This window comes from Protomyctophum parallelum (genome assembly GCF_964188405.1).
Source record: "Protomyctophum parallelum genome assembly, chromosome: 15".
Lineage (NCBI taxonomy): Eukaryota > Metazoa > Chordata > Actinopteri > Myctophiformes > Myctophidae > Protomyctophum > Protomyctophum parallelum.
Genome location: NC_139710.1, coordinates 26,029,412 through 26,053,844, shown reverse-complemented (window position 1 = coordinate 26,053,844; position 24,433 = coordinate 26,029,412). Strand labels below are relative to the sequence as shown.

At 45.7% G+C, this 24,433-nt stretch overlaps 1 protein-coding gene across 1 annotated transcript in view; it reads left to right on the top strand.

The window, feature by feature from the left end:
* The window catches only part of adgrv1 (adhesion G protein-coupled receptor V1), a gene marked incomplete at its 5' end in the record, with an annotated part of 354,615 nt that overhangs the window by 322,879 nt on the left and 7,303 nt on the right, over window positions 1-24,433 (top strand). Inside the window, 3 exon segments of the mRNA XM_083783399.1 lie at window positions 5,844-5,965; window positions 19,667-19,855; window positions 22,161-22,314. Coding sequence (XP_083639525.1) covers window positions 5,844-5,965; window positions 19,667-19,855; window positions 22,161-22,314 — 465 coding nt within the window.

The following is a 24,433-nucleotide window of genomic DNA, read 5'->3' as shown; positions in this document are numbered from 1 at the left end:
GTGGCATTGACAGGGTGGTGGAAGTGGCACCTATGTGAGTTGGGCTCTGTTCAAACCTGGACCTGTGCCCCTGTGTTTCCAGACTACTTGTGAAGTGGACTATTGGCCTACATATCACCAAACAGACACGGCCAGACAGACCAGAGCAGGCCAGGGCCAATCTGGGAACCCATTCAGTAAAAAATGTAAAAGGAAAAAAAAAGATTTCCCCCTTTGTTTTGACCTCTACGGGTACACCCAAAACCCCCAGAAAGGCTTGCCAATGTTGAAGCTGCGAGACGTATAGTGGTGAAAGCTGGAACCGCAAGCGGGCCACCTTGATTTAGCACGAGGAAACCTCGCACCGCTGGGGTTTAACATTGAGCACTTTCCAACTATTGGTGGTCAAAATGGTGGTATTGGTGTTCAAATGCGGAAATAGAGCGTTCTTCTGCAGGTGCTTCAAAACGCCACTGAGCAACTTCTATTGAAATGAATAGCAGGGCTGTCCGCCCGCTATCCAAATTATAACTGTATGGTATTGGGTACCCCCCTCCTTTTCTGTGTAGAGACAGGAACTGGGGGTCCGCAGCCAAATCACTTTTGGGAGGTCCTTGACGGCGCGGAACATTTTGAGAAGCACAGCTGTTATAAAAGGTTCTACAGTACAGTATGTACAGCATGAGCGTTTTCCACAGTCAGTCAGTCAGTCAGTCAGTCAAGTCATCGTCACACAGGGGATAGGAGGCCTCGGGGCCCTGATTATTATGGAGCTACTCTTTAATCACAGCCTGGCTTTACTGGAGAGCAGAGAGGCTTTGGCACATGAGCTAAAGGTTTGGCCCAGACTCCATCTGGAAACTTTAACCAACGCACGCGCACACAGTCTGAAGCAGCCTATACATTCTGACACACCATCCACGGCTTTGTACTGTACAGTACACACAGTAGTACACGTACTGCAGCATAACGTTGCTGTCGAGCATACATCTCATCTCCATATATATTCTACTTCTTGTGGTGTTGTTTTTTTTTCATGAATAACACACTACTTGACCATACACTATGCAGCAGCATCGCTCAAAAGTAGCAGATCCACAAGTGTGAAGTGTGACACGTTTTGTTACTTTTGAGACTTTTTGACTTTTTGAATCCCGAAAAGTCACGGTGTTGGATATAATGCCGTTTCCACCGGACAGAGACGATGTGTCCTCACAATGATCACATCGTAGAGATTTGAATTTATCGTGAAATTGCCCATTGTCCATACATTGAGTTGACTCTGTACTTCATCTACGCCATATCTCTTCACAATATTTTGGCAAATGTTATCCCTCTAGAATGTGGATGTTGGGGTGGATGGGGTGTATGTTGGGGTTCAAAAGTGTCATTGATCACTAATAATTTTTGGCCACTATAGAGCGTCGCAGTCCCGCCCCCTTTCATGACGACGCCAGGCCCAGGAAATTAATCCCAAATTCCCAATATTTATATAACCTTTTAAGCGTCGTACGAAGCCAACTCTTGTCGTGAGTCGTGACAAACCATCACAACACACACACTATTTTGGACCGAACAAATATTTACAAAGAAGAAAAACAACAAAAAAAAGTGTTGTAACCTGCCGTTTTCTTCTACTTTCTAATTCTTTGTTTGGCCCGAAAAATTGTGTTTGTTGTCATGATTTTGTCACGACAAGAGTTGGCTTTGTCCGCGGCGTAAACGTCTTTAAATAAATACTTTCTGAAAAGCCTGAGGAAAATGAACGGGGATTTCTTTTCCGGGTCTCTCGAGGGGGGGCGGGACTGCGACGCTCTATAAGCATGACATGAATCTTTCCATCTCAAATGTTTAATTTGTGCCCTTAAGCTATGATACGGGACGGAGGAAGTCTGCAATGTCCAGACCACACTCTGCAACCATAGACATATATAAACACAGCAGCGGAGCGCCTGACAACACTGCCTAATGTTATGAGCAAAACTGGAGAGCAGGAAAGATTTCACCTGACAAATATGTAGTAGTAAGTAGCCTTGCCGAGCCATGAGGCCCATGGGGCAGGAGCGCCTGTTTCTGTAGCGTGAGGCAGCTTGATGTACAAGTACACCCCCTGGACATGACGCTAGTACGTCGCAGGGACTTACCCCCAATCCAACCCTTGATGCTGAGTTTCAAGCAGGGAGGCACTGGGTCCCAGTCTTTGGTATGACCCCGGCCGGGGATGGAAGTTGAACCCCGACCTCTCAGTCTCAGGGTGTGACGAGAGGACATGTGCACATCTCAACCCATTCTGACCTGAGATCAGATTCTAAAAATGTCTTCTACATCCTGACAGTTTTCCATTCTGACCTGAGATCAGATTCTAAAAATGTCTTCTACGTCAGTCGTTCTTCGATTTTTCAAAAATAGCAGACCTACAAGCTCGTAGCGCGCCACTCGGTGGCGCGCTATGAGCTTGTAGATCTGCTATTTTTAAATAGCTAAAGCATAACGTAATGCTAACACCAAAAGGGGTTCCCGCCAATGACAAATATGACTATATGTAATATTTCTAGTTTGTAAATTAACACCCTACCTGATCATACAACAGCATCACACAAAAAACATAAAAAGTATCATATCTACATGCTCGAAACGCAGTGCGAAGCAACGCCTTTCGAGCGTGTAGATCTGTAACTTTTAATACTTTGAATTTGAATCATGAAACCTAACAGTTTTGGACATATTGGGTTTTCCAGCCGACGGAGACAAAACAAACAGGCACTCCCTGCTAAAAATACTCTCTGCTAATGTGCAGAAGTTGCCAAAAATGCTAATGCTAAACAGCTTACATTTGCTAAAGCAGCCAATACATAATTACCCCTCCCCACCACTATACCACTGCATGCCAATAATCTTTCAAATGAATTCTCTCCCAGCCTGCCTAGATTGATCTGCCAAAGCATGACATAATTCGCCATACATTTTCATTCTTGATGCCTAAAATTCCGGGAAGAAACGGGAAAAAAGAATCTGCCTCAGTCCCTGCCCACGTCAGTGCACAGACTTAAACTCTGTGCCCTTTCAGCCTAGATTAGCACACTGTGTTCCAACGTGCTGCCCACCGCACTCATCTTTTATTCCCCATATCAATTAGAGGACACACCAGAACAAGGCCCTGCCATTCAGTCGTCTGCACTTGAGCCATCCGGATGGAGAGAGAGAGGGAGGGAGGGAGGGAGAGAACGAGAGATGGTTCATTAATGCCTGGCACGGTGGCACGTCGGCTTCAGAGGGGAACAATGAGCCGTTAGTTACACAACAAGGCCCACAGCTGCTGGGATAAGTCCATAAAAGCCTCCCGGACCATGGTGAGCTGGACCTATAGACCCTATACAACCCTGTACTGTATACCACATGTGTGTATACTGTACATCTCTAGATTGTTCTATTACGCACATAAATAGAAGTCTATAGTCCGTGGGTCCGTTTGTATTTGAGTTCATGTAAAGTTAACACAAGTATAACTGAATGCATTTGAATTCGAAATTCAAATGCACGTCCTATGGGGTCCCAATCGACGCGTCCACCCGACGTCTGTACAGTCCTATAGCAGCGCATCCTCAGTGATACCGGGGCGAGAGAGGAAATATTCTGAATCTTTTTGGATCATATATCGTAATATATTAAAACGCTATAGTGATGTAAGCCATAGCAATGTAAAGCACACTTATTTAGCGGATTGTTTCCGGGTCGTGGGGTTTCAGAGTAAAAGCGGTCAAATGTCTTTCCGGCACACCCCAGAGTTCCTATTTTGAAGGAATCCCGGCACCGATTGTGTTAAAGGTTTTATGACATTCATTTTCATTTATTTTTCTTTTTCTTTTTTCTTTTAGGTTTTTATCACCTCAATTACACCCAAAAAACCTGAACTTTGAACATTCAGTGGATTTTCTGTGGTCTGAAGTTTTCTTTGGGGTTTTTTGGGCCTTTTGAGCTACAATGAAAACAGGCAACACAGTGAAACAGTGACATCTGCTGGCAAATCCCATTGACATATATGGGATTTGCAGTAAGTGATGTCACTTACTGCCGGCAAATCAGAGCACCTGTTTGAGCCAGAAAACCCCAGATCACAGAAAATCTACTGAATGTTAAAAGTTCATGTTTTTGGGTGCAATTGAGATTTATATTATTGAAATTACAGTAAAAAGGATTTTGAAAAGAAAAGGATTCCAATTCAAAAATAGCATCTACAGGCTCAAAAGAGCTTGTAGATCGGCAATTCTTTGCTACTTTTGTGTGACATAGAATGGTGAAGTAGTAGTTTAACGGGACAGAACAGAAAGATGAAAGCGTGTTTGTGTGTGTGTGCGTGCGCGTGTGCGTGCACGTGCGAGATAGAGCGAGCAAGAGAGAATGCTGGTAAACAAGCTGACATTTACGGTTCTATTAGTGTGTGAGCTTGCTGAGAACATGATGTACCATTCACCACAAACACACGCGCGCACTCGCCTGATGGTGAGTCAGCCTCTGTGGCGCGGGGGGGGGGGGGTCTAACAGGCCTCCTTTGCACGATTTGTTTAGAGCAGAGAATCACACGTTTCAGAAGCTCTTGACACGTTCAATCTGTATACTGGTCGAAGTCATTGAGCCGTTTGTACTCTGAGCGTCGTCCCATGGCGCTCCCCGAAATGTAAAGCCCTACCATACCCTAACTGGACCGTCCCGAAGCTCGGCCCGACCCGAACGATTACCAGAATGTTACACCCGAAGCCCGAAAAAAGTCAAATAGAAGAAAAAAATAAAACGCTGCTAAATGGCGTGGTTCAGTGTGTGAGAGTGAGAACAGAGGTCAACAGACTTATTGCCGAAATAAAGGATTTCTATAACTCACGTTGGCCGGTTAATGTTCCATTTCCACCATTCTAATGGATTCCAGGGCGACTCAAGGGACTATATCCTTTAGTGGAATTTCATAATAAATACATTGTAAATTGGAGAAGGGGGGGCCAGGAGGAAGCATGGAAGCATCCTTCCTCCAAACACAATATTGATTCCTCCACGTCCGTCCGTCCGTCCTTCCTTACTTCCTTCTATACCTTTCTTCCTGGATCTTTATTGACTCCACTATCCAATAACGCAGGGAATGCCTCACAGCAGTGGTTCCCAAAAGAGAAATTAGTGTGTGTGTGTGTGTGTGTGTGTGTGTGTGTGTGTGTGTGTGTGTGTGTGTGTGTGTGTGTAGGAGGAATCTATTGGCATGCATTATAACAACGTAACGATTGGCTACGCAACGTTTGAAAAATAAAGAATTCCTGCGACCCATAAAAACAATCGCCCACGTCCCAAACATGGGTCCTGTCCCACGGTTTGGGAAACGTGTGCCTTAAAGGCCCACCGGTTTTGAACCTTTGAACGCGATCCGCTCTATTGTGACGAGAGGACATTCTAAACATGTCTTCTACATCGTGACAGTTTTCCATTCTGACCTGAGATCAGATTCTAAAAAATGTCTTCTACGTCAGTCGATTTTTCAAAAATAGCAGACCCACAAGCTCGTAGCGCATAACGTAATGCTAACACCAAAAGGGGTTCCCGCCTAAAATGGGTTAACTCCATTGGACCGTCAAACTGTCTGCTAAAACAGCCAACTCCACCACATACAGTATCTCTCCGTCTCATGCAAAAGTCACAATACCAACTTTGACGAGGCAGTATTGCATTGTTTAAAAAAAATATATATATATATATATATATAAGGTTTTCTTCATTCCTTTAAAAATGAAAAATTTGTCGTTTCTTCCCGACAGCAGAGATATGTGCTGTAATGGCGGACGTATATATGCTGTTTTTGATATTTAGAGTGTGTGTGTGTGTTGCAGAGGTGCCCATGGTGCTCTACCTGTTCCTGCTCATCTCTGTGGTGTGGCTGTGGGCGGGGCTCCACATGGGCTACAGGTCTCTGTGGATGCTGATCCTCTACGTCATCTTCAACGTTCTCCTGGTGAGTCCTCCACACGTCTATATACATGCTCCATACACTCACCCTCCTCTAAGGGTGAGTCCTCCACACGTCTATACATACTCCATACACTCACCCTCCTCTAAGGGTGAGTCCTCCACACGTCTATATACATACTCCATACACTCACCCTCCTCTAAGGGTGAGTCCTCCACACGTCTATACATACTCCATACACTCACCCTCCTCTAAGGGTGAGTCCTCCACACGTCTATACATACTCCATACACTCACCCTCCTCTAAGGGTGAGTCCTCCACACGTCTATATACATACTCCATACACTCACCCTCCTCTAAGGGTGAGTCCTCCACACGTCTATACATACTCCATACACTCACCCTCCTCTAAGGGTGAGTCCTCCACACGTCTATACATACTCCATACACTCACCCTCCTCTAAGGGTGAGTCCTCCACACGTCTATATACATACTCCATACACTCACCCTCCTCTAAGGGTGAGTCCTCCACACGTCTATACATACTCCATACACTCACCCTCCTCTAAGGGTGAGTCCTCCACACGTCTATACATACTCCATACACTCACCCTCCTCTAAGGGTGAGTCCTCCACACGTCTATACATACTCCATACACTCACCCTCCTCTAAGGGTGAGTCCTCCACACGTCTATACATACTCCATACACTCACCCTCCTCTAAGGGTGAGTCCTCCACACGTCTATACATACTCCATACACTCACCCTCCTCTAAGGGTGCGTTCACGGCTGTTACAATAGTAAATGGTGTATATAGGAATCGCTTCACAATGTGCATTACATTCACACACACACGCACACACACACACACGCACGCACACACACACACACACGCACTGTTCTGTACTGTAATGTACTGTATGGTGTATAAGTTGGGAGTAAGTGGCATGAACCATGTGACTCCTAACTGATTGATTGATTGATTACATTATTAGTCAGAAATGAAAACGGCACATGGTACAGTCAGACATTAAGGCTCTGATTGCATTAAACAACGTTAAACAACGTTTAACTTATTTTTCCACTCCATTTGCCACTCGATGTATGCACGCGCAACACGCATACTCTCTATTTGTGAAGTAATCAAACTTTTCCAAACCTGATTGTGTTTCGTTTAGCATGCGCGCAGGCGCGTGTGTGTGTGTGTGTGTGTGTGTGTTTGTGTGTGTCTCTCTCTCTCTCTCTCTCTCTCTCTCTCTCTCTGTGTGTATGTTTGTTTGCTGAATGACAGAGTGAGGGCATAATGAAGGCTACTTCGCAGGCTGTACTTTGAAGGCCATGCTTTGATGTTTGCTTCAGGCAGAGCACAATGTCCCTGAGACAAGCTTTTATCACCGTCTGTCTGTCTGTCTGTCTGTCTGTCTGTCTGTCTGTCTGTCTGTCTGTCTGTCTGTCTGTCTGTCTGTCTGTCTGTCTGTCTGTCTGTCTGTCTGTCTGTCTGTCTGTCTGTCTGTCTGTCTGTCTGTCTGTCCACTCCCACTTTCTATGCCTGTAAGAAACATATTCTAACTTTCTGAGGTTTTTTTCCTCCCTAAATTTTCACTTGATCATATACTAACAGTGTCACACAAAAGCTATTCAGCTATTTTAATTTATTTTTGAACAGTTTGTTTTTTCAACATATGAGGTTTCCAGCTGACTGAGACGATATTCAGCAACCATTAAATACACATTTTTAAAAAGTCAATTATTTTTTAATCGCTTAGAAAGTTTTTTTTTTAAGTGATGACATAACGTACACAGCGTTGAACTACGGAGAGGCAAGGTTTCTAGCCCCTGGCAGCAACAACAAGAGGACATGAACGCGCCGGTAGATAGTTAGACATCCATACCTTTCACTCTTATCAGTTCACAGTTGGACAATCCCCAGACATTAGTTGCTCCATATCTTGACTTCAAAGGGTTGCATATAACGGACATTTAGACAAGGATGGCGATGGCTTGAACTCGTCAGATGGTACTTCCTGGACATTGGCACTTGACACCGTCTCCTGCCCTTTGACGTTGACCTCGAAATACCACGTTCTGATATCGTCTCTGTCCTCTGTCCAAAACTGTTACTTTTCAGTATTTAAATACAAAAGTCGCACAAGCAGCAGATCCACAGTACCTACATATAAGTTATCGATGAATATACTTTGACTGAAAAAAATAATTTACCAATGTTATTGTGCTGCACGCACTGTAAAGGTGTGTTCAGACTTGGATGCTTAGAGCGGCGCCATTGACATACAAAGTCAATGCAAAGGCGAGAAGTTGCCGAGGCGAATGTTTAAATTCAAGTCTGAACGGTCTGTCTGTCTTCTTTGCATATGGTCACTGTTGTGTGGAGATATTGTAGGCTGTTTAACATAATTCATTTTTATTATTGTTTTATTATGCTTCAACGTAGTGCTTGTAGATCTGCTATTTCCACTACCGCGGCTCACCTCTCCCAAGAGAGACGGGTCAAATGCGGAGAACGAATTTCACCGCGGTAACGTGTGTGACAAATCGTACAACTTTGACTTTTTGACTTTGAAGGATGAGCTTGTAGATCTGCTATTTTCACTACTCTTTTATATATTCATCATTCATGAAAAAAGTTGAAATATGGAGATATTATGATGTTTATGGATGCATTATTTATTATTAGTTATTATATGATAGCCGACAGAAGGAAAAATCTTGAAGGTTTTTGTATTATTTAACACAAATCCTCTCTTCTGGGGGGTCCCTGGCCAAATATTGGCGGCCCTTGACATGAAATGGTTTGAGAAGCATATCTTGAGAACAGTCCATCCGACTCCACACACTTGGCCTGTGCACTGCCGGGGAGGGAACTTATCGAGTGTGAGGTCGATCGCATGAGTGATTCGTCCAGAATGTTGCAAGCAGCAATACTGCCAGCCAAGCAATCAGCCTCCATCTGTAATGTACAGCATGTGCACGCGCTCAGAACAGCCACACTGCCCTCGCACATGCAGTAAAACTGCAGGAATGAAAGAGATCTTCCCTATTGAACTTGGAGCAGCGGTTTTCCAACCCTTTTCATATCAAGGTCCATTGGGCATTTGAGCCACGGACCACCATTTGATGACATTTAGCATCTCTCAAGATGTTATTCATAAAAAGTATCTCTGCTTTCTGTTCCCAGACAGCATTTTTGGTGAAGACAAGCTTTATTCAACTGCCAATAACTAAATAATGGTACATCGTGGTGACACGGTTTTTCCCCGATGACAGTAGAGACTCTCTTCTTTTGAGATATGTGTTTACTGTACATTGTCATAGAACAAAACATTCTGTGGGTCTTAGTAAAAAGAAAAAAGAAAAAACCTAGCATGGGCTGCAATAGGCTATGTAGGAAACAGTTAATGATAAAACCTCAAAAAAGACCATTACTGCGTCAAAAGTAATAAAGAAACTATACCATAACAAGAAATGACATGTCATATACAGTATATCAGCTCAATCAGTATATACCTTGAAAAGTACTGCACTGTTTCAGAGACATGGCAAATGGCCAGTCTTTACAATAGAGAGATATACAGTAGCCGACCACAGTATCACATCAACATGCTTTAGATGTCATATGCTGCGTACTGTAGTTGTTTGGATGCCATATTGTGAGAGGACATAGGATGCCATTGGTGAGCCTTTTACCAAGGCCAGCCAATGAGGAAAGGTAATGGCTAGTTGCAGGGTCTGAACACTGATAAAAACTGGTCAAACATTGGCCAAATTGTCAAATAATTTAAGAAAGTTGCGTCACGCTAACCCTAACCCTATTTTCGTTAGACTATGTGGAACCGAGTCAAACTAAATCCAATGCCCCGACTCCTCCAATTCCATGTGCTTGTCAGAGTGGGCAGTACATAGTTCAAATATGATTATTTTTGGGGGGGGGTTGAGAACCATCGCTATCATCCGCGGTACTATAAATTAGATGCCAAAGTGACGATCTGCCACTGTGAAGCTGCAAGGCATGTTATTCTCATTCTTCTCATTTTGTTCCTCGTCTTAATTTCATGATGCTTGTTATGCCCGAACCGCCTCAGTGCCTCTGGTGACTATTGTTCTATATGTCAGGACTGACATCATCGTCTGCTGGCGAAGCGTGCCATGCGGAAGCCGTGGTAATCCTCGTGACATGTGGCGTCCACGTGTCAAAGACGACAGTCCCGCACTAAGACAAACCTTGCTCCTTTTGGAGGAACGGTGACTTAATGAGGAGTTGTCGCACATTGCGTCTGCCCGTCAGCTCGAACAGAGACACACACACACACACACACACACACACAACTCCCTATGACATCATGTAGTCACCGTCCTCAACTGACTCATTAAAGGAGGACTCAACCTAACTTCATATAATTGGTCCTCACTAATGTTCAATGTGCAATATTTTTTAATAATACTCAGTCGTGTCTCATAGGAGGGCTGTGGGCAGGTCAGAAACCCGTCTTCCAGTTAGGCAGATATTCTTTTAAACAAGATATAAAAAAGAACAAAAAAAACAACCATGGCTACCATTATAGCATGGTATCTTTTCAGGAATAGAAAGCCTGCCGTTTCTATTAGCTTGGATTCCCCATCGATGATGTCACTGGTGGACGGGTTTCTGAAGCGTCCACACCCCACAGCCATCCTACCGAGTTGAAACAATCAATCATGAACATTAGTGAGGACCAATTATACGAAGATGGGTTGAAAAGTGCTCCTTTAAGACCGGGAAAGCATCTGTGTCATTTTAGATTTTAGCTACATTTGAACCACTTTAGCCATTATGTAATACTTTGGCTATTCAAAGATATAGCAGATATACAAGCTCATAGATCTGCAACACGTGTTGAACCCAATGAGAAGTGTCTGAATGAAGGACTATTTGTTGTCTGCCTGTGAACTCCAAGCTCTTCTCTCCCCTGAGCCAGTCACCCTCTAGACCTACCCAAACACAGATACGCACGCACGCACGCACGCACGCACGCACGCACGCACGCACGCACGCACGCACGCACGCACGCATGCACGCACGCAGACTCACACACACAGCTAAATCTGCTCTCTCTCTGTCTCTGCTCAGTACTGGCTCTATTGCAAATATGCACTACAGTCCCATGGGAGAGAGACATAAAATGTGAAAGGGCTTTATATCAGCCTGAGAGCCTCCATCTATTGGATCCAAATTGGCCTTGGCTTCAAGACTGCCCTCACAGAGCTGCAGGTTTCAAACTCAAGGTGTTATGACAAAGTCCATTACAGGAAGAAATGATGATTTCCCATCCTGACTTGTGAAACAAATGTGTGTAGCAAGCTTCTTGGATCTGGCAGCGTCAGGTTAATCCTGACTCCTATCACAGCAAATCTGACCTGTTATTGACCTATGAGTCCATTTCTATACTCTCATCACAGTGGCTTTAACTCTTTGAGAGTGAATTGACCAATAACTATCAGTTGTGTCTTTTTGAGGGGTGCTAGCCCCTTCTATAGCCAGCTTTCTGTGTCTGTGTGTACCAGTGTTGTTTTTGGCAGCAAATTTCTATTTTAGTTTTTGTCATAGTCTCTTGAATAGTTTTCACTTAGTTTTAGTCACATTTTAGTCTAGTTTTAGTCGACTAAATGCCATGCAATTTTAGTCGACTAAATCTACAGGTGATTTAGTCATCGTAATGGCAGATTTTATACTTGCTGAAAATAGCCGATCTACAAGCGCTCAACGCATGTGTAACCATGTGTAAAATGACTTTATACTGGATCTCTTGTCCCTTTATATAACATTTAATCTCGTTTTTATTTCATGACGAAATTGTCGATATATTTAGTCTTAGTTTTAGTCGTCATAGCTTAGTTTTCATTTAGTTTCCATTTAGTTTTCGTCAGTGAAAAAAGGTAGTCGACGGACATTTTTCGTCTTAGTTTTAGTCGACAAAAACAACACTGGTGTGTACCATGGAATTTGAGGATAAAAAGTAAGGACAGAAAAGATGATGAGAGCGCCCCTCGCTCACTTCACTCGAGTGTTTTACTTTCTTTCTCCCCCAATTTAATAATCTCTTCCATGTAGGGACCGGGGACAATAATGGTTATTATCGTTTATCAACGGCATTAATCATATCGCGGAGATTTTTTATTTAATGTGAAATTGTGCTTTTGTCCCACGTCTTTATACACCAAATCTGGCCAAAGTTCCACCCAGAATATGGATGCTGGGGTTCAAGTGGGGAGTTAGAGTTAAACAAAAAATCACACCCTTGTGAACTGAACATGATGGACTTTGTAACGACCCTAACCCTACTGGGAAATGGGGGGAGAAGTCAGACATTAAGGCTGAAAGGATAACACATAAAAGTCCCGGGGGCTTGTTTCCATTGTGGTCCTAAATCTATTCTGTTAATGATGACAATGCACACTGCATGTTCTAATTCCACAGCTTTTTCATTGACTTATCGTATATATTGGATTTCGGCCCGGAAGCCCTTGCCACGTTCCACGTGTCCCAGTCGGTTTGTCACTATGGTGTCTCCATAACCTTCCTGGATGTTTTATGTCTGTTTGGCAGAGCCAGGTCTTCCAGGTGCTCACATCGTTGCCATGAGGTTTTTCCATGAGGAGAATTTTCCACGTTTGCCTTTTAGTGTTGTTGTGGATAATGTGTTTGTGTTCGCATTATGGAACACCTCTGAAAAAGCTGATTACCCAGGATCATTAAACGAGTGCAGATGTCAGACCTGTGTGCGTGCGTGCGAGTGTCAGCCGGTTGTGGGTGTGTCTATTCCTTACTTTGTCCAATCCCTGTTGTGCATTCCCACGACACATAGCAATATGCACTAATACAGTGGCTCTCAAATGTTTTCATGCCGTTGGACCCAGGGGTCATCGATAGGTCCGTGTCCGTAAACCATGAGGTGCACACAGGCTATCTTCATTTCCATGTCTCCCCTCATACTTTCTCTCCCGTACTCGCCCTTTCTTTCTCTCTCGATCATCCCCGCCATCTCTTTCTCTATTTTACACCTCATCACACGACGGCATTTTTTGATTTGATTTGATTTATTTAGAAAAGCAATCATAATACAACATTATAATCAGTGATTCAAGGACTACACAGAAAAGTCCAAAGACTTATTTCCACTGAGGTCCTCTCACACTGAACGGAACAATACTTTAAAATACATCACAAATACATAACAGTGCATATACATTACATACACAACACAACAAGTATACGTCCCTTGGCAGGTTTGCCAACTGTCCCTTGAACTAAAGGGACCGTCCCTTATTTGGACAACGAAAAGACGTGTTCCTCATTGAACTGATTCCTGGAAATACGGGAAATACGGCCCCCACTGGGCCAGTAGTTGGCAACCCTATGGTGTCACGCGTCGAACATATAATCTGGCACACGGTCTTCAGCACTTGAAAAAGATCTCAACCCCTCTCTCTCTCTCTCTCTCTCTCTCTCTCTTAGAGTTAGAAGGCGGACCGTAATGGAATCATTAACTGCACCGATCCTCATTATCTTCTCCTGTGTCTGCCTCTCTGTCGTGCCCTTAAACCTTAGCTCACTGTCGTCACACAAACACACACAGACACACAGACACACAGGCAGGGCTCCCTGGGAAGGAGCAACGCCACCAGGCACCACGCAATTCAATCTCTCCCGTGTTTCCCTGAGTGGCAGAGCAGACCTTTGTGTCTGTGTTGCTATAAATAAGCCACGACGTCCCTTTTGTCTTTTCATAACAGAGAAGAACCCTGACGTGAGCACGTGTGGCACTTCTTTAGGATCGCATGCATGCACGCACGCGCACACACACACACACACACACACACACACACACACACACACACACACACACACACACACACACACACAGGTTTGTATTACTAGACTTGTGACGACATCAACATTTTAGCATTGAAAATTGCCAGAAAGTAGCCAAATGCATTATAATAATCAAGATCTACAAGCTGACAACACCTGTAACCTCTAAATTCCTAACTCCAATGTATTGTATGCCTAACTTACTCCCCAATGTCCTCAGAAGTATAGTAATACTAGCAAGCATGCACTCCCGCGCACATGCCCACGCACGCACACACGGACGCACGCACACTGAAAACAATGGATGTGGGCAGGTGTTGCCCGCATCCATTGCGTATCAGTGTCTACCTAAACACCAAACAGCGTACCTCAATGGTAATTAAAATGACGTAACATACAGTATGTCAATGCGTTGCCTGCCTATACTTCAGTGTAACATTATTTTTGCTAGAGGTTTCCAGTATAGGACGATAGAGACCAAGTGTCACGGGGCAACACGTGCCATATATACAAACACACATGAAACTGTTTCCTGTAACATGCAAGGACTATTGTTTTAAACTTTATTGAAATTGTAATCACTGAAGTTGTCTCTCCTGCACTGCTGGTGGCATTTCCCCTGATGAGGAAGGGGGCGGGGCCAAGTGCTATGCAGGAGTTGTTTCTTCATAATAAGCTTTGAGTAATTGTCATTGAGTTTTCATTCTGATTTATATACTTGTTTAATTGTAACACATTATTGAGAATGTTTAGGTTACTGTTTATTCAAGGTGTTAGTTATGGAGAATTAGTGAAGTATTTGAGAAGAAATTGAGTCTGTGCCCGGTGGTAGGATCCACTCCTATTTAAAGGAGGCTGCAGGGACAGGCTAGTTAGTTAGAAGTAGGCGATGACACAGGTAACATCCCCGAGGGAGAGCTACAGGGCCTTGTGTGATCACGGTACAGCCTGAAGAGAGCTCTTATCCGGTTGGGTTTTGTTCAGTAGTGTTTATTTCTTTTTGTCAGTTTTCAGTATTATTATTGCTAGTTTCCGGTATTCGCACTGTTGAATCTGTCCTGGACTTTGGTGGAGGAGTTCTGGGGGAAATAGAGACCCTTAAACTGCAATTCTGACTGTTCTTGGAGCGTTGGCCGTTCGGACAACTTCACACCAAGACTTATCATCATAGATACAAAAGCAAAAGTCAGTCTTGATCCAAGGCTAAATGTCAACGTAGCTCACACACTGCGATTGTGCACTTGTGCAAGGACGCGCTGTGATTGGCCAGTAGCCACTTTGAGTGGCAGTGGCATGATGTACAATTCTGTGCGTATCGGGTTGCAACTCGAACTATAGGCCGAGTCGGCCAAGCGAACATCGCAACGTTCAACACGGCAACTCACGTGGTGTCAGGCTCGGTGGTGTCTGTCCTGGCTCAAGTTCACTTGAGACGGCGCCCCTCCGTCACTGTCTAAAACCATACTCTTTCCCCTACTGCTAGTATGAGGGGGGGGGGGGGGGGGGGGTGGTTTCGCACTCGCCATTTTGACCTTCCCCGAGTCTAACTCAAGTCATTCTTCTCCAAAAGAAAAAAGAAAATGGAACATTACATTACATTCGCTGAAGAACAATTTCCCCTTGATTTGCTTGATTTAATTTATTCTCTTTAATGTGGTTTTGCGAGCTGAAGGGAAAACAGGATGCAGTTGTGTTAAATTAGTCTGATACTCAATTTGCATTCAATTTAATTTCACCCATTTCCTGTTTTCAGGTTTCTATGTGGGGTTGTACTTCACCTGTTGACTCACAGATGCAACCTTCTCTAATTTATCTCTCAAATCTCTCTCTCTCTCTCAAACTTTATTCTTCTTCTTCTTCTCCTCCTCCTCCTCCTCCTCCTCCTCCTCCTTATGCACGCACACAGATTGATTGATTACTTTATTAGTTAGAAATGTAAGCAGCACATCATGGTACAGTAAGACCTGCATGTGCTGTAAGTAATCAACAATTCAGTTAAAAAATATGTGAATGACACCTCCTTTCGATGGGAATTTAAATGTACCTCCCCTTGTGGTCTCCTGATAGCTCTCTCTCTCTCTCTCTCTCTCTCTCTCTCTCTCTCTCTCTCTCTCTCTCTCTCTCTCTCTCTCTCTCTCTCTCTCTCTCTCCCTCCCCCCTCTGTGAGTAGGGAACACTTACATAAGTGTAAGTGTAGACTTATGTATACGCCTATATGACAGTAAAGCCAGTCCCTCAGCAGGCCTGCTAATGATCTGTGCTAATCACTCTCCATGCTGTCATGAAGACACGAGCCCATCCAATCACAGCCACAGCACACACCTGTATACTGTGTGCCTTTTATGTGCTGTATGGACAGAACACACACACACACACACACACACACACACACACACATGTCACACACACACACACACACACACAATGCAGTACACACGATCTTGGCTGTACTTTGGTTAGGGTTCGTCTTACGGGACTTTAGTCCCCTCGGCCATTGTGGCGTTAAACAAATTGCCCCGTGGATAGGTTGCTGTTCTGTGTACAGTCAGTGGGGGACCTCATGTTTATGTATCGTCGTATAATGTTGTTTTGTGCTTCATGGTTACGTGTTGTTTAGTTTGTTGTTGCTTTTGGAACAGACTGAAGACGAATATCCTTCGAGACGATAAAGATTATTATTATTTATTCTTATCAGTTGAACCTAAGTTTTCTGAAAACCTTGTGTGCATGGCGTGCGTGCGTGCGTGTGTGCGTGCGTGCGTGCGTGCGTGCCACTTGGTGGTCAACAAACGCTACAACGCTATTTCCATGCTCAGACGGACAGACCCAGCAACTGAGGCAAATGGTACTTAATTTGTCAATGAGTCGAGCGTGGCATATCGTTTATTCGTGTCACTCCTGATCTCTATTAACCTTTTGCTTGTAGAGACAAATTAACTATAATGAAATCACTAATAATTAGTAACCACCGGTAGCAATAACTATTTTGGATCCATTGGAGCACAGGCTCTTCCTGAGAAGTAATAACAGGGTGGAAACATGTCCAAAACTGTTACTTTGCAGGATTCAAATTCAAAAGTAAAAAAGGTAGCAGAAGCTAGTGACAAAAAAAAACAATAAAATTGAGTAGGCTACATAAAAGTGGAGATAGGAGGTTTCTGCCCGACAGCGACGATAGGAGGTTTCCAGCCGACAGTGACATTATGGTGCTGTCACTCAATACAGTCTGCTTTTGTAGTAAATTATACCCTGCACTTTTACACATGTCACAGGCTGTAAAACCAGCTGCTAATGAGGTGTGTGTGTGTGTGTGTGTGTGTGTGTGTGTGTGTGTGTGTGTGTGTGTGTGTGTGTGTGTGTGTGTGTGTGTGTGTGTGTGTGTGTGTGTGTGTGTGTGTGTGTGTGTGTGTGTGTGTGTGTGTGTGTGTGTGTGGTTTAAATGCTGGATGTTCCGTATTTACAGTACACCTATAAACACAACAGTACACCTTATCGTTGAAAGACACATGGCGCTCTCAGAGACACACACACACACACACACACACACACACAGTCAATATACTCTCACGGGTCGTAACGTTTGAGTGTGAGATCCATGAGCTCTGTTTATTTCTTTTCTTTTCTTACGTGAACAACACGTGTAGCGATGATTACTGACGGCACTTTGCCCACGCGTTTATGTGCTACACTTCTTCTGCCAAGCTGGGGGGGGGGGAGGGGGCAGCAGACTGTCCTCATGCTTCCCTCTATGCATGAGGAGTCCAAGCTGCTTCTTTTCACCTGACAGGGGGGAGTTTCCCCGGCCGGACGTAGCGCGAGGAAGGAACACGTTATCCCGACCAGTTCCTTTTTCCCCCCCATCAGGCGCTGGCCAGGGGGAGGTAGTTTAGAGACCAGGATTACTGCATGTTTTTGTGAGGGCACCTACCCTATAGGGGACACGGGGAGAACATGCAAACTCCACACAGAAAGGCCCTTTCACCAAACGCACCAGCGGGAATCGAACCCAGGACCTTATAGCTGTGAGGAGAGCCCTGCATGGAGCTCTGGTTGCACAGACACACAGACACACAGACACACACACACACACACACACACACACACACACAGGTAACGGCGGTGGCGGACCGCTGCGGTATTTGACACAGAGCTACTGCTGGGTAATTCACAGCACGCTGCTATTGCATGAGAGGATTCTAGTGAGGATGACGAGGAGGAAGAGCAAATAACAAGGTGTCAGTGATGTCATGACCTCGTCTGAGGATGATGTCATCAGGACATTCCACACATTCCACCCCCCCCCCCCCCCCCATCCCCCCCCAAAAATAGTGAAAAAAATAAAATAATTGTGGACTCAATCATGTAATTAGGCTTTAACCAGAGTTGATCTATTAGACTGAACATGTCCTAGGGGTGCACTGCAGGGACTGGTACCTTGGACAAACCCTGTAAACTATCCCAAGTATGTGGGGCAGAGAACTTTAAAAGCACTCTTCCCCAGCCTGGTCCGTGGAGACACTTGCATGGGATCTCAAGCATTAGACGGTCGCGTGCGTGCGTGCGTGCGTGAGTGTGCGTGTGTGCGTGCGTGATATATTAAAAAAACACCCAGTGTCACCCAATTGTCTACTGCAATCCTGGGCGCTACACTCCCTTTGCCAACACTGGGAGAGCAACGGACTGACCTCATGCTTGGAGGAGTCCAAGCCGCTTCTTAATTCCTGGTTGGACGATGGGGATGCACGATTAATCGGAATCGGCCATAAACACGACATATCGGTATCGGAGCGGTCTCAAAATAATACAGATTGTTTATTCGGTTTTCACCAGCAAAAAAAAAATCATTATATTTTTAAACCATTTACTTTGCGTACTCATCTCATGCAGTAGTCATTCAGTTGTGACACTTGGAAAAGAGTAAATGAGAAAAAGAGGTTGCGCATCAGCAATGGCTTTCAGTGGAGTGCCAAACACAAATCAAGTATATCAAAAAATAGGAATTAAAAAATCCAAAAAGGTAGCACATCCAAAAAGTAAACAAGCGGGGGACAAAGTACTCACATTTCCATTTCTTTATTGGCACACACCAAAAAGGAACGCTAACGCGTTTCGGCTATGCAGCCTTCACATGCTCTGATGAAGGCTGCATAGCCGAAACGCGCTAGCGTAACTTAGAAACACAGACACACACACACACACACACACACACACACACACACACACACACACACACACACACACACACACACACACACACACACACACACACACACACACACACACACACACACACACACACACACACACACACACACACACACGCGCGCGCGCACACACATTAAAACCTGGGAGCTGACCAGTACAACCACAGTCTTATACTGTTGGCCACTAAAGCAGCTCCAGGGGGAGCAGTTGGGGGTTCAGTGCCTTGCTCAAGGGCACTTCAGCGGTGTTGGGTGAGTGATGACCAATCACTTCCCCACCCAGATTTTTCCTGCCCCCGGCCAGGGAATCGAACCGGCAACCTTTCGGCTAACAAGGGGCGCTCCTCTAACCCTTAGCAGCCACCGCTGCTCGGCAGATATGGTCCTGCTAATAATCTTAACCCATTCTGAACGGGAACCCATTTTGGTGTTAGCATCATGTCATGCTTTAAGTATTGAAAAATAGCAGATCTACAAGCTCATAGCGCGCCACCGAGTGGCGCGCTACGAGCTTGTAGGTCTGCTATTTTTGAAAAATCGAAGAGCGACTGACATTTTTTAGAATCTGATCTCTGGTCAGAATGGTTTCATCAGACCAGTGTGTGTCCAGTGGAAACCGCGTATGAATCTGATCTCAGGTCAGTATGAACTCTCTCTCCCCCTCTCCCCAGGGCCTGTACGTGTTTGCGGTGTACTTCGTCATGCACAACCAGATATGCTGGCCGGCCAAGGCCAGCTACACCGTGGAGATGAGCAGCAGCCACCACGGGGCTGACTCCGCCTACCCGGGGGCGGGGCCTACCACCGTGGGAGGGGACATCAGCAAGTCCACACAGAACCTCATCAGCGCCATGGAGGAGGTACAGGAGGACACATGCACACACACACACACACACACACACACACACACACACACACACACACACACACACACACACACACGTTTGTGTTACTATACTTGTGAGGACATCAAGACGTTATAGGACGGCATTGAAAATGTCTGGAATTACCCCGAAACAGATATATGCAAGCTCACACGTCGTGCTGTGAGTGACAAGTTGTGAGTTTGTATATAGGTCATGTATTTATCGCCGCGTGACGTTGCCGCGAAACACCTAAAACAACCCTCTGAATGGGTCATCCTAACCATATAACATCAATCCGTTCATAATTGTAAACCTGTATCTAAAATGTATTTTTTTTTTTTACTGTAAAACAATTATTTTTCCCCTGAAGACCAAATTCTATACTTGTGGGGACATAGCTTAGTCGGTAGAGTAGGAGCAGCCACTCGCTATGAGAAGGTCACCGGTTCGCCGCCCAGCCCCGGTCTGTGTTTAAGTGTTTGAAGTGTCCATGAGCAAGACACCCACCGCCTCGGGAAAGGGAAGACTGGAAATCTTACCCCCGATTCCAGATAAGCGGTTAAAGATGGACGGATTGACAAAAGTGTTTGGCATATGAGGTTTCCACACGGCAGAGACTAGGTCAAACTCGGCGGTCCTTGACATGAAAAAGGACGAGAAGTATATCGTCTAATTCATTCGAATGTTTCATGTGCATCTGTGGTCCATGTCTTCATTAGTCCCCTTCCCACATCCCCCTTCCACACACATCTGTGGTCCATGTCTTCATTAGTCCCCTTCCCACATCCCCCTTCCACACACACCTACATCTGTGGTCCATGTCTTCATTAGTCCCCTTCCCACATCCCCCTTCCACACACACGCACACCTACATATGTTGCATAATGACAGTAAATGCTGAGTCTGTCTGTGCGTGCGTGCGTGCGTGCGTGCGTGCGTGCGTGCGTGCGTGCGTGCGTGCGTGCGTGCGTGCGTGCGTGCGTGCGTGCGTGCGTGCGTGCGTGCAAGGTGGCACGGCATGTTCCCTGAGGAGCCATGATCAGCTGAAATGTGTGAGGGAGGACCAGAGAACCGACAAGCAGGCATGGGAATGAGAGAGGTGTGTGTGTGTGTGTGTGTGTGTGTGTGTGTGTGTGTGTGTGTGTGTGTGTGTGTGTGTGTGTGTGTGTGTGTGTGTGTGTGTGTGTGTGTGTGTGTGTGTGTGTGTGTGTGTGTGTGTGTGTGTGTGTGTGTGTGTGTGTGTGTGTGTGTGTGTGTGTGTGTGTGTGTGTGTGTGTGTGTGTGTGTGTGTGTGTGTGTGTGTGTGTGTGTGAGAGAGACCAGCCCCCATAAATCAGTGGAGTTGTGCACGCACACACACACACAGAGCTCCTATATAGTGGCTCAGTCAGTTCAGCAGGTTTCTCCCTGGAGAATTCCCTATATGGACCTGGTTGGTTGAGAGGAATGTCGAGCGAGAGAGAGAGAAACGAGGGGCAGATTTAACTATCACTCATGGGAACTGCCCAGTCTCTCTCTCTCTCTCTCTCTCTCTCTCTCTCTCTGGTTTCTGGTACAAGCCGTAATAATGCAAGTGATGCACAGAGCAATAAAAAAGTTATCCGTCTCTCCGTCCGTCCGTCCATCTCTCTAGGTGTGTCTCACCCAGCAGAGGGGGGGGGGGGACAGATGTAGTGTGAAACCGTGCAGCCACCGTGACCTGGCTCTGACCCCCTGAACCCCACATGACCCCTGGGGGGGGGTCATGTGGCATCCCAGCCCAGCCCAGCCCAGCCTTCACCCCTTTGGGGTGCTGGGATCATGTCACCTCTGCGTGACCCCGACTCGCCACAGACCTGATCACACGGCTGATATACCCCCATACCCTCTGTCTCTGAATGAATGTGGTGAGAGAAGTCTAGCTGTGTGTGTGTGTGTTGATTGGTCGTGCTGCTGACCTGCACTTGCCCTGCTATGGGACGGCGACTACCAGGTCCCGTAGCCTGGGGGTAGGGGGCGGGTCGAAGGGGACGGGGGGACGGGGACGGGGTGGGTGGGGGGGACTACGACCGCGGTCAGTCCACGGCGGAGACGCTAAAATGAACTATGGCCTCGTCCCCATCAGCTATAAAGGATCGGTGTAGCCCTGAGAGTGTATACATATGGAACCATGCCGCGGCAGGGGTCCTCCAAATGAGAATCACTGACCTACAGGAAAACGTAACGATACAAAACGTGTGTGTGTGTGTGTGTGTGTGTGCGTGCGTGCGTGTGTGTGTGTGTGTGTGTGTGTGTGTGTGTGTGTGTGTGTGCGCCCCAGGACTGGGAGCGGGCGTCCCTGCGCCCCCCCAGCCAGCCCAGCAGTGTGTACAAGCCCCACAGCCCCATCTCCATCACGGACACACACCTGGGGCCCAGCAGCGGGGACGAGGAGTCCCAGGAGTTCGACGACCTCATATTCGCCTTAAAGACCGGTGAGCAGAACACGTGCACACGCACACACACGAGCACGCACGCACGTCACACGCACGTCGCACGTACACACACAGGCGCACATCTGCTAACACCTATACAGGTCGGGAGTAGTGCACATCACACGCATGCACGCAGTCACGCACCCATGTGGGGCATCTTCTACAGTACATGCTTTCACTCACAGACTCCTCTAATACACACACGCACACACACACACAGGTCTGGAGTCGGGTACACACACACACACACACACCACACACACAAACAAACATTTAGTGCGTTTGGATTCTACCTTGAAGGCTGTGGGAACACACACACGCGCACACACAGTATTATTAATATCAGTACAGTACTGGGACTGGAGTTTCTACAAGTTTAGAGAGCGCGACACACACACACACACACACACACACACACACACACACACACACACACACACACACACACACACACACACACACACAGGGCAGATTTATCTACCACTCATGGGAACTGCCCAGCCTCTCTCTCTCTCTCTCTCTCTCTCTCTCTGAGAGAGCAAGCATTAGTGTTAGGTCTTCCCACAAGTTCCCAGTCGTTCCCCTGAGGACCCTCGATCGCCCGGCTGCCATGGAAACCACTTTTCATCGACATCAATGTTTCACGAGCTCACGGCTCTGACTGCTGACTGATACATCACGCACGCACGCACGCACGCACGCACGCACGCACGCACGCACGCACGCACGCACGCACGCACGCACGCACGGACGCACGCGCACACGCAAGCACTCACACTACAGTCAGTGGTGAACAGTAACAGTACATTTACTCCAGTAAGTCAATTATTTGAGCATCTGTACTTATTATTTCTAGTTTTGGATACTTACTCTATGATGACTTTCACTCCACACTCCATTTAAAAAAGAAGCAATACAATACAAGCTTACAATTGTAAAGGGTTATGGGTATAGCTATAATCACCCAGTGTCCCTGTAAAGGGTTATGGGTATAGCTATAATCACCCAGTGTCCCTGTAAAGGGTTATGGGTATAGCTATAATCACCCAGTGTCCCTGTAAAGGGTTATGGGTATAGCTATAATCACCCAGTGTCCCTGTAAAGGGTTATGGGTATAGCTATAATCACCCAGTGTCCCTGTAAAGGGTTATGGGTATAGCTATAATCACCCAGTGTCCCTGTAAAGGGTTATGGGTATAGCTATAATCACCCAGTGTCCCTGTAAAGGGTTATGGGTATAGCTATAATCACCCAGTGTCCCTGTAAAGGGTTATGGGTATAGCTATAATCACCCAGTGTCCCTGTAAAGGGTTATGGGTATAGCTATAATCGGTCTTCAAGCAAAGGGAAGCTCACTTTAGACTAGGGGTGGGCAACTTTGACGATGGAGACGGCCACAATATTTCCCCAATCACTCCAGAGGGGCCGCATTGCATATTACTGTCATAGCCGATCTACAAGCTGCGACGCGTTTTGAGCTCGTAGATCTGCAATTTTTTTGCTATATTTGAATTTCAATCCTGAATAAATCTTTGCTATTTTTGAATTGGAATCTTGAACAGTAACATTTTGATTTAATTTCAAATGCCTTTTAATAATAGTTATGTTATAACTTTATGAACTAAAAAAAAATGCATTGTACATTAACCTACAGTATAGAGCACCTGACGTCCTCGTCCTGACGTAACTCGCTCATCCCTTCGACTCCCCTGGTTCACGGAAGTAATTTCTCTATGGAGAATAACATGGGGTGATCTTAATATCGTCTACTATAAGCGTTGTGGTCCAAAAATAAACAAGCTGTCTCGGCGTTATTGTCATGGAGTTGTCTCTGTATCGTTTGCAACAGTCAGTCACTCATATATGATAGACAGAGTCTGCTTCTAGCGAACATGTAACTAATTCAGTAGCAGTAACATTAGCGTTTTCTCTCAGTCAGTTGATTCTTCATATCCATATGAGTGAAGCGGCCGGGGTGACATGTTTATTTTTCAAACACAGTTCTTATATGAAGAAATCTAAAAATCCTCCTATGGCGATTTCAATGCAACTAAAAAAATACATGAACCTGGGGACTGACGCCCTCTACTGAAAGTGACGTCAGACTTCGGTGCTCTAT